General features: G+C 37.7%; 1 protein-coding gene across 48 annotated transcripts in view; it reads left to right on the top strand.

Moving 5' to 3' along the window:
* Positions 1 to 12,082, top strand: part of LOC105489121 (protein tyrosine phosphatase receptor type D) — a 2,338,800-nt gene that overhangs the window by 2,170,551 nt on the left and 156,167 nt on the right. For all 48 annotated transcript variants that reach the window (XM_011753819.3, XM_071078808.1, XM_071078779.1 and 45 more), the window contains one exon: positions 10,158 to 10,248. In XM_011753819.3, coding sequence (XP_011752121.2) covers positions 10,158 to 10,248 — 91 coding nt within the window. The remainder of the gene's footprint in view (positions 1 to 10,157; positions 10,249 to 12,082) is intronic.

Here is a 12,082-nt window from a genome sequence, read left to right as displayed (position 1 = left end):
TAAAAGATTATTCCTAAAATAAATTCAGTGTAAAATAAGGTCTTCACATTTGTCTACTCTTATTTTTCTTTCTTTCTGTTTTTTTTTTTTGTTGTTTGTTTGAGATGGAGTCTCATTCTGTCGCCCAGTCTGGAGTGCAGTGGCCCCATCTCTGCTCACTGCAAGCTCCGCCTCCTGGGTTCACGTCATTCTCCTGACTCAGCCTCTCCAGTAGCTGCAACTACGGGAGCCCACCACCATGCCTGGCTAATTTTTTTGTATTTTTAGTAGAAATGTGATTTCACCATGTTAGCCAGGTTGGTCTTGATCTCCTGACCTCATGATCCACCCACCTCAGCCTCCCAAAGTGCTGGGATTACAGGCATGAGCCACGGCGCCCGGCCCTTCTTTTTCTATAATCCAGAAATCTGAAAATGAGAATTGAGTATTTGCGTAATTTTTATCCCAACAAATTTCAGTATGACAGTGGGATTATATTCATCGATTTGTGTATTCATTCTGAATGTTTATTAATTGATCTTGACAGATAAAGGATATTTATGAATTTTTAAAACCACTTTATTTAAATATAATTGATATGTAAGAAGCTGTACATATTTAATGTGTACAACTCAATGAGTTTGGGGATAAGTATTTACCTATAAAACCATCAAGTCCATAGAAATATCAGTTAATTCTTGATCACCCACCCTAGTAGCAGTCAATGTTAATGTTTCAGGGATTCAGTAGTGACGGTGTGTTCTTTCTCACTGTTCTCATACAACATAGTTGATTGGAAAATTTGGACAAGCAAAGAGTTCACTGAAGCAGAGTCCTATAATAGAGAAAATTAGATAGATAAGGGAGGCTGTAGATGAGGCTCCTAACTCCGACTTATTAGTTCAGCAATCCTAGAGAAAGTGACAACTGAGGCTTTTTAAGCTGAGGCTTAAAAAGTGACAGGAAGTTAGCTGGGCCATGGGAGGAGGAGTAGAAAGACAGCCGTTCACTCAGAGGATAGAGCATCTCTGATGGTGCAGAGGCAAGAGAAAGACTAGCAATTGTTATTTGGCCACATTGTACTTGTCTGCCTCTTAAGACTTTCCTGCTGGCATCCAACAAATATATATTCTATACACACTATTTTGTCAGTGCTATTTTTGGGAATAGAAAAATGACTGAGATTAAGTCCTACCTGATAGTAAGAGAATAGATTCAGAAACTAGATAATGTGAATATAATAGGGTGAGTACTGCCAGGTGTTGTGGAAACACAAATATCAAGTTTTAGCCCAACTTGGGTGTCAGGGGAGGCCTCCTGAAGGTGATCATATGTAATCTGAGTCTGATAGCATAAGAAAGATTTAATAAAGGTGAAAAAGTTACAAATAATGAAAGAACAGGGAAAAGATAGACTATAAATTCATTCCATTAAAAATCATGCATGTCTCTTCAAGAAAAAGAGCAGTTGAGAGAGGAAAATAGTATAGTATATTCTTCAGCATTTACTATTAATTTAGTTTTCAATACTTTCTTTTATTTATATAAAAAATGACCTTTAAGAGGCTGTTCACCAAATTGTCTTGATAAAATGTGTTAGCTATTACTGGAAATCGGCACTTTTAGCCCATTGGTGGCAAACATTAGTTTCATTTTCCAGTTTCTGAAGGAGTTGCGAATATTGCAGAATGTTTTCTACCTTTGTCAGATTTTTTTTCTTTTTTAGCTTGTTCAATTTTTTTTGTTTGTTTGTTTTATTTATGCACTTTCCCCTTCTATATTTGAAATGGGAGTCAGGAAAAAGGTAACTTTGACATCACAGAAATGAGACCATTATGAAACAGAAAAAGAAAGCAAACTATTATGGACATTTTTTGTTTTCTAGAAATGAATTAAAGATTATCAGAAATATATTACAGCCACTTAGGGGAAGAAATGAGTGAAAGACTAAACCAGGAAAGTACTTGAGTGGGAAAAGTATCAAAGAAATGGAAAATGAAAATCAAATCTTTTAGTGAAAAGCCTTAGATTATTTAGTAGAATTCTTAAAGGGATAATATTGTAAGGTTACTGTTCCTGTTTTCTAGATTGGTCAATGTAGCGCGGTCAGGTATTACAAGAAGCTCCGTGCCGGGTTGTGTCACTTGCAGTGGTTGGCAAGTTTAGAAATTAGGAAAGGTTGTAGCTTTTTATTCAGTATTCTGTGAGAAAAACGTGAGGAAGAAACAGAACTCATTCCAGAACTGTGGGCACGTTGCTAACTTTTATTTAGATGAAAGCTATCCAGAAAAATGCTTCCTATTTGTTTTCAAGCAAAATGCAGTTTTGGTGATTGACACCTGTTTTGTTGACCAACAGAAACCGTGCTTTCATTTCTGGCCAAGTTAATCAGGAGATCTTGGCCCCTACTCCTTAACTCCTCACCACCTAAAAACAAAAGTGTTCAATGATTTCTAATTAATTTAATATCTCTTTACTTTCATACTTGGTTTTTATATTTTTTGTGTGCCAAATTAGGAGAGTTCCCTCACAGAAAGGCTAAATTTCTTTTGTAACAGCCTTAAGGATGCTGCAAGTTCTGGTATCAGGAATTCTGTGGTGCTTAAACCTTCTATTTAAATAGATTTGGGGAGCAGAATGCCAGTCAGATCTAGCAGATCAGAAGCAAGTTGTAATGACATAGGGAACTTCTGTGACTTCATAGAGCAGAATTTTACCCTGGGCATTTAAAAAATGCACAACACAGATTATACTAAGAGAAAAAACTACCAGAAGGTACTCAGTGTAAATTAATTTTATAACAACCATTTTATGTTTATAAAAAGTGGAAATGAAGAATAAGGGTATTTTATGAAATTTTAAATTTCTTTGGTCTTACTAATTTGTTCTCAACTTTTTCTTTTATACAAGAAGATTTTTATGGAAGCATGGCTTACAGTGTTGCTTCATAAGATTTGTGTTCCACTATTAGCAGCTTAATGAAGAGTAATTCATCATGTGTTTGTGAATTAAAGTAGTAAAGGCTTAAATTTGTATAGTACTTTGCAATTTACTGAGGATATTAGGCTTCATTTAAGACTCACAATAACCCTGTGAGGTAGGTATTCTTCCTCTAATTTACATATGAGTAAAATGAGGCCCAATGGTACTAAGTGTCCTGGCCAAGATCATACAGCTGATACTGGTAGTAGTTAATAGGAACAGAGGGCAAACTAGGTGCTATGCAAAGGACGTTACACACATTAACTGATGTAATCGTCACAGGAAGGGTGCCCCTCATTTTATAGCCGAGGAACACACAATATAGACTGACTTGCCCCAGCCCACAACACAAAACCAGAGAGGAAAGACTTGAATTCAGGCAGCCTGACTCCAGAGCCCACATTCTGAACCACAGGCCCTGCCTCTGTGACCCTAAGTTTATTGGTCAAAATAAAACTTTTTTTTTTTCTAGGTCAATTGATAACTGATTAAAACTCCAAAAGAAGTAGACATAAACAGGACTGCCCCAGAGAAACCTTAGAACTAGGAGTGACCAGGCATATATGCTTGGGTACAGATCACGGAAGTGTGTGTTTAGTGTCATGAAGCTATAAAGTCAGTGGGTTACCATGAGAATTTAAGGAGAGGTAAAGCAGGAGGCTTATGCAAGGAATGACATTTATCATTAAACTCCTAGATGGATTTTTCACCTCCCAGTTAATTAACATGTTTGAGAATGCTAATACAGACTAATACAAAAAGCCTGACTGAATTCGAAGTGGGACTGCCACAAAGACCAGAGCTTGCCTTCCCATATAATTATGGGGAACTGAGCCCCTTGATGATAACATGTTAAATGAAATTAGTAAAACTTTACTTAATATAATTAAAACTCTGAAGGTTAGATTTAACTTATCTAATTAAATGTAATAGACTGGGAAAACACAGCTTACTTTATAAGTAGTCAAGGGCTTTCCAGATATATTGATTCTGAAGTTATTTATTTTTCTATTACTTTAATAGTTAAAGTCTATGTTGAAAAGCTGTTTTGAGTCTAAACTCCAGGCTTGAGGCAGACAGGCAAAGCAGAATGTTGAGTTTAATTTTACCCAAAAATAAAGCTAGCTCCAAAAGCAATTTATTTCTTTTTTTTTTTTTTTTCATTTCAAGCAAGTTCTTTCAGCTCATATGATTTGGTTGATATGAATTTATAGGGCACATATTAGCTGCCCATTTCACTTCTCATATCTGAATCATCTTATCTTCCTTAATGTCCTGTGAGATTAGAACAAGGGTCATGAGTAGGCCAGTAAAGAAAAGAATGTTTGCAATAAGCAGTTATGTTTTCTAGAAACTCTGTTTGGGCATGCCATTGCTGATTTGAAGAAAGGAGAAAAAACTTGATGAGACTGAGAGTTGAAAATTCTGATGGAGAAGAACTGCCAAATATTTTTGACTGCCTGACTTAGGAGAGATGTTAATTCCTGAGAGCCACCTATTGTACCCACTTTCTTTGCAGTGGAAGAATAATTCCATGATAAAATGGCAAAGTTAAGCAAATTTTGGGGGTATTATATGTATGTCAGCTTTAGTAATGTGCTTATAAATATATAAATTTGTTGTATAAGAAAATTTATAGATTAAAAATTGTCCACAGAGACCATATAATGGGGGTAATTGGTGTAAATAAAAATCAGGGAAGATTTCGCTTAGAAAATAATCGGTTAATAGATATTTAAGGAAAAAGAATAGTTAACTAGGTGGAAGTGACAAAGTTCTAGGCAGATGGAACAGAATGATCAATGATTTAATGACAGAATGGACTAAGGCAAGGATCTTCAACCCCTGGGGCATGGATGAGTACCAGTTCCTAACCTTGTTAGGTACCTGACCACACAGCAGGAGATAAGCAGTGGGGAGGGAGCATTACCACTGGAGCGAGCCCCGCCTCCTGTCAGATCAGTGGTGCCATTAGAATCTCTCAGGAACATGAACCCTATTGTGAACTGCACATATGAGGGATTTAGGTTGCTGGCTATTTATGAGAATCTAATGCCTGATGATCTGAGGTAGTACAGTTTCATCTTGAAACCATCCCCCCAACCTCCGCCTTGTCCATGGAAAAATTTTCGTCCATAAAACCAGTCCTTGGTGCCAAAATGGTTAGGAACCGCTGGACTAAGGTAAATGCAAGAAACTGAAAGCCTATCGAGCTATATATAGCTGAGAGGGCACAGTCAGAGGGATTCAGGCAATATCCTGCTGGCCTTCTGATACCTTCTAGTCTTTATCCTAAGAGAAATGAGGATCCATTGAAATGTTTTAAAAAGTGGAAATGGCACAACAAATTTTGTACTGTGAATTGAAAATTTCAGAGACTGCACTAGAAGGGGCTAAAGTCAATAGAGAGTTGAGAGAGTAAGGTCACAGTCTGGGCATATGACATGGAATGAGGCCAGAAGAGTGGCAGTAGAGATGGAGAGAAGCACATGCACTGGAGATAGGGTTTGGAAGTGATAGAACTTGGCAATAGATTGAGTATGACACAGGAAGAGAATAAAGGCAGATTGTCAATGATAACACCCAGATTTCTGGCTTGTGCACTGAAATGGATTGTAATGCAATATTAGGGAGGATTTATTTTGCAAGGCATATTATTTTAACCACAGTAAATTTTGGGTGCTTTTGAACTCCCAATGGAGACATTAAGTTAAAGTCAGATAAACCAGTGGAATTCAGAAGAACATTCTTGGCTAAAGATATGAATCTGGAAATCATTTGCATATAGCTAAGAAATGATGCCCTGAGCTGGAATGAGATCTAGGATGAAAATAGGGTCTGGATAGAAGTTCTTGGCCAGAACCTTGAGGAATGTCACCATTGTGGCTGGGCCACAAATGATAAATTCTGCTATGGAAATAAGGTTAGTGTGGAAAGAGGTATACATGGAAATAACAGAAGAATATCACAGAGAAAGGGCTCAGAATGTTTCATCGAGAGTGTTAACATCTTAAAACGTTTGCTAAGAGGTCAAGAAGGACAGAAAAGTATCAAAAACTCCCCTTTTGATATAACACTCTGGAGATGACTGAGCACCCTGGCAATGGCAGTGAGGTGGAGTGAGGAGGCAGGCGCTAAAGCCTAGTCAGCCGGGAAGTGAGGCGAAAGGGAGGCAGTGGGAGCAGCAGGAACACACAGCTATTTGCAGAATTTTGGCAGTCAGGGGTGGGAGAGAGAGAGGTGACTAGAGTGGGATGTGGTTTGTTTTGTTCTCTGTATTGCACATATTTATACATGGTTGAAAGCTAAAGGATGGGATCAAATGAGGAAGGAGAAGTTGAGCTATATGAGAGAGAAGGAGTACAATGTATGGTAAACTTCCTAAGAAAGTGAGAAGATGGAAAACAATTCAAGAGATAGTTAATGGCCTTCAAAAGTAGGGCCAGCCCTTCTACTTTACCAAAAGAAAATGTATGGTTTGTTTACAGATCTAGATAGGCTTGTAGTTTGGTGACAGATGATGAGGGAATAATTGTCTGAATCTTTGCATTTTCTCTGTACGTAAGAGATGAGGCCATCTTCTAATGGGGAGGTTTGAACGTCCAAGGTTTCAAAGTAGAGGAGAAAGTGAGAACGTTACTGTGGAAAATGGAAGGACTAGGAAATTGGAGAAGTTATTGGGAAACTAGGTAGTGGTGAGATTGCCAGGCCATGTTGAAGGCCTAACTGGGTTTGCTGATTCTCAATTTATGGCATTATTCTGCCCTGTGCTTTATTTCTCAAGTTGTGTTCAGCTCCCTGGATTCTGGCAGAGAGAATGGAGAGCATAGATTTCAGCTAAGGTTGGGTGGAGGAGACGGGCTTTGGAAAGGGAGAATTGAAGAATCTGAGAGCTTCAGTGGTACATGGGCCAGACCTATGAGGGTTGAAATCACCCAGGATGATGGCAGAGTTTGGAGAAAAAAGAAGGCCGTGAACCCTGCAAAAGAATCTTCCCTGAGAGAAAGGAGATGCTGGGGGAGGTACTAGATGGCCAAACTCAGCCAGAGAAGATCATAATATAGCTGGATTGCATGCACTTCAAAAAAGAAGGGGTTTGTTACTACCAAAGCAAGAAGGTGGAAGAAAAATACCTGCAGGAAGCTATGGGAAGCCAGGAAAGAAATCCCAAACCCTGCCTCTGAGGTTCATGGGTAGGGGAGGAGGGATAAATCCACAGCTGCCATATGAGAAAGCTGCAAAGGAAGTAGGACCCTCAGGGGAGAGACGGGTTGCAGGTAAAGCAAGGAAGTTGATGTTTACAAAGCCATAGTTGCAGCGAGCACAGTTGAAATGTGTGGATTTAGACTGAGGCGAAGCTTTGTATAATACAGAATTTCAAATTGCCCCTGCCCTATTTCTTTCAATGTGCGAGAGCTGCTTTGAAGCAAGCTTCACTTTGACTGCCCTAGATGAATGCTTTAGAGATCACTGGAGAAAAAAGGTTAGGGATATCTGGCCGTACCGTTAATTAATTGCTGTGGGAGAGGCTGTTCAATTCTTATCCCAGCCACAAGTAAAATGAGTAGTTGGGGAGTGGTGCCGAAGAAAGAATGGATTTTTTTTTTTCATGTACAAGAATGGCGAATCAAAGTATGAAAGCAGAAGAAAAAAATTAATGAAACTCATCAGCTTAACCTTGATTTACAGGATTCTGAAGGAGGACAATGGTAGCGCTCTGATAATATGCAATATCATTGGTTTATGTGTAGAGCTCTTCTGACTTCAAGCAGTTGGTAGTGAAAAGCAAGAGGTTCCTTGACAAGTGTGTTTATCAAGCACATCTGCAGTGTGATTTTGTACGCTCAGTTGCAGCTCTGTCATTCTCCTCCATACTCATTTAACGTGATGGACTTGTTTGGCAAATCCGTCAGGTAGTGGGAGGACAGGAAGGGGGGAAGATTACTCTGGATCATAAAATAAAAGATATTGGTCTCTGTCACACACTCCAACTCTGCCTTCTCCTCATCCTCCTTGATCAGTATGATTATTTGTAGTAAAGAAAATGAATGGCTAGGTGGTATAATCCTGTGTATCTGTTGATTAGTTGCTCAGGGCACCGTGGAGAAAGGATTGTGGTGTACTTGTCTGGTTTGACTTGAATTCTCGATTAGGGGGAAAAGAAGTTTGACAAGTTCTTTAACCTGCAGCTCACGGAATTTCATGGAGTCTTACTGAACAAGATAGTTCAGATGCATCTCTCCAACCGTGATGTTCATACTAGCCAGTAGCAGCTGGCATCTATTTACTGCTATATACACACTGTGCTGAGCACATTCGGTGTATTTCCCCCCATATCACAGCCTGGTATTTTTTACTCACATATTTCAGAATGTATAACTGAGATTCTTGGGTCTAAGCCCAAGATCAACCCAAACTCTCAGCCAGACATATCTCCAAGTGCCATATTCTTCTCCAGAACGCTCTAGAGCAGTGCCGTCCAACAAATATAATGAAAGCCACGTGTGACATTTTAAGTTTTCTAGTAGCAACAGTGAAAAAATAAAAAGTGGGTGAAATTAATTTTAATAATTTATTTAACCTAATATATCCAGATTATTATTTTATCATGTCATCATTAGTTTAAAAATTATTACTGAGATACTTCACACTTTCTTTTAATGCTACGTCTTTGAAATGCAATGTATCTTTTACATTTGCAGAGGGTCTCAGTTTGGGCTAGTCACATTGGCAATGCTTGATGGCCCCCAGGGGCCAGTGGATACCATACCGGACAGCTCTGCTCTAGACCCTTAATGAAAACAGAGTTTTTAATCACAGAGAGTTTGCTGAATTTGTTACAGGTTTTGCTTTGAGATGAGTAGAAAGAGGCCTTCCTGGCCTCTATGGTCTCTGTGACTGGTCTCTGATTCAGTGTGACATAGGGTTGGTAGTGTCCTTCCTCTTGTTTCTTTGTCCTGTGTGGTGGCCTCCTCTTTTAAAGGTATGTGGGTATGTTTGGGTCCGTGTGTGTGTTCATTTTCACAGTAAATCTCCATGAAGTGTATGGAGTCCTTAGAAAATACATTATGATACATAGAGTAAATAAGAAAAAGAAACAGATCACTGCCACCATTAAGATAAATGTAGCTTTGCGTCCCATTACTATCTGTTTTAATTTGGCAATTATTTAATTGCTACAGATCTGTCTTTTTTGCCTGTGACCAATCCTTGTAGCTTTATAGGCTATACCTAGGCTTTGCTGAAAGAATTTCTCTATAGGAGGACAAAATCAGATTATGCATTTAATATGGTACCTGAGAAGTAGGAAGTGATTAATGTTATTATTATACAGTATGTTCAAAGTCCTTGTATAGTTACTACTAAAGATCAGTATGAGCAGAATCCCTAAACAGGAATATGAAAGCAGAGTATATTCTATACTGAAGTGACAAAACAGCTTTGCAAATAACCCATACCTATTTGTGGATGGGTGCCTTTATACATTCCTTAAATTTTAGTTGACCATTCTCAGTGTAAGGATTCAGTTACTTTTGTCTTTTCGTATAGATGTCATTATATTGATAGCTATTTCGAAGGCCCTTAAGTTGTGATTTTCTCCAATTTTCTGAGGTACTTACCTTGAGGTTTGCAGTTTGATGGGTAGAAAAAGAAGGGAATTTTTAATGTCTTACTCTATGCAATTATACCTAATTTTTGTTACTTAAAAAATTTTGATTCAAATAAAGAAGCATTTTAGATTTGTATAAACAACAGTACTAATAGGTATTTATGTGAGCTAGGAGTAGAATTTTTCTTATGCACCCCCCTTTTAAAAACATCTTCTTATAAATTAATGTCATAGAAAATATTTGGTTCAGCAGCTCATGGTGGTAGATTGCAATATTCCAGCTTTGTATGTGTCCAGCACCAGGGCCCTAACAAACTGTGCCTGCTCTGTTTATGATACCTAATAAAGAGCAGTCAACCATGATGATATTACCATACAAGATCATTGCAATCACACATAAACGTCTTCCCGTGTTGTTTTTAAAATTGAACAAACAGGTGGTTATTTGTCATTAATGTAAAAAATGGATAAGTCACCCCATATCCATAATTTGCCTTCAGCCTCACTGTTCTGTGGAAGACTTAAGGGTATATCCACGTTTTCCTCCTTTGAACTAACCTAACTTTTATCTATTCATTCTTGTGCAGAGGTTACTACATAATAATCGTGCCTTTGAAGAAATCTCGCGGGAAATTTATCAAGCCATGGGAGAGTCCAGATGAAATGGAATTAGATGAGGTAACTATGTTATTGTTGGCTATGTCTTTCATTAGTTATTTAATTTGCTGCATATCCACCCCCTCCCTTTGAGGCCTTTCAGGATCTAATCTGGGTGCTGGCTTCTCCATACCTAGCTGGTTGGATGGTTCAGTACTGTGGGCATGCTAACCCCTGGGGATCCCAACAAAGATCCTTTGGCTTTAATTAAAAAACATTAAGCTGCAATAAAGCTTACAACCTGTCTAATATTTGTTGGCCTTAATATTTTGCCCCTTGCCCCTTGTAAAACATGATGCAGAGGTGTGGAAGGTGAAGTGAATTGTCAGCAAAGACTTAATCACCATTGATATAAATCCCAAGGTCCCCTTCATTAGTGCAACAGTTGCTGAGGCTGTTACAAACACCAAATTGCAATTTGCAGCAGAGTTCATCTGACCTACTATATATGGACTTGACCAGTTTCTTGCAGAATTCTGTTGATTACCAAGTGTTTGCCTTATTCTATATTCTGTAGGTTTTCAGGGTCAAAAATGTATTTAACAATAGAGAAAACAACACAAATCACAAAATTGTGAGCAAAGCAACATATATAGAACAAGAAACAACAAATACTAAACATATAATGTGGATTTCCAAAATCTTGCAACAGCAGGTGCATTATAATTGGTACTCTTCTTGTGTAAGGACATTTTTGAAAGGTAATGCATAACATGAAGAACAAGGCATAATTTTTACATACTTCTATTTAGATAAGAAAATATGATCCAGAAGTGTTGAGCTAGATGCCCAGAGGACCACAGCAAGTTAATGAGTAGAATTCACATTTTAAAATATGGAAGAGCCTTTGTTATTTTAACATGATGCTGTTTTCAATCAGTTCATAAGGCAAATAACCGTAATGCCCCCATTTGGAAAACATGAGATTTTAATTTATTGGGTTTATTTATAGCATAGGCCACATCTTGTAGTACAACCTTTTATTTCTAGGTATCTCTTCTACCTCAAATTAGTACAAACAGAGCAAGGAAAAGAATAAATTCCCTACCTACATTACAGAGAGGTGATGTTTATTTCATATCTGTGTCTGTACAAAGGAGACTGTGATCTGACCAGAAAGGTTGTTAGCTTTCTTTGGCAGACATATGTCATCTCTAGAAGTGGGATTTATGTTATCACTGGCTTCATTTATCTGAATTAAATTTGATCAAGTTCAGATGAGGAGATGAGTTCAAGGTTAGGCCTATGCTTTTCTGTCACTAGTGATTAGATGAGCATTGGGGCTGTGTAAAATGAGACATTATTTCAATAATGTCATCAAGTAATTTAGATATGTTATTAATTTAATTGTTTTGTGTTGATGGTAAAGGAACAAAATCATTATTCTGCGATATTGAGAAAATAGTAATCCTTTAACAGAAAATGCAGAATGATCAGCTGGTCTTTTCTAAGCATTTTGAAGCCAAACATGATTTTACTTGCAACTGACTAATCAGTTAATCTTGATACATTCTTTACTATTTTAATTGGTTCTCAGCTGAATTACAGAAGTGTCATCATTCCGTTTAAGTTGGAATGTGATTTAAAGTGCAAAGGCAACTTGTAGATCTATGAATTGTTCTACCTATTAAAAAAAAGTTTTTAAGACATTGAGAGCCAAGCCAAAATGACATCAGATACTTTTAAATAATAAGCTTTCCTTAGAAGTAAAACCATTTGGTAGTAAATAATAGAAAGTGGTTCTCTTTTATAGCCACGTTTTAACCTCCAAAATGCACAGCAACGCTAATGGATTAAAGTATAGGGCTATATGACTTTGAACTTTCTTGCAATTAAATTCTATGGGTCTCTGCTG

Source organism: Macaca nemestrina, chromosome 14 (assembly GCF_043159975.1).
Source record: "Macaca nemestrina isolate mMacNem1 chromosome 14, mMacNem.hap1, whole genome shotgun sequence".
NCBI classification, from domain to species: Eukaryota; Metazoa; Chordata; class Mammalia; order Primates; family Cercopithecidae; genus Macaca; species Macaca nemestrina.
The sequence above is the reverse complement of the archived record's forward strand: the minus strand, read 5'-3'. Positions and strand labels throughout refer to the sequence as shown.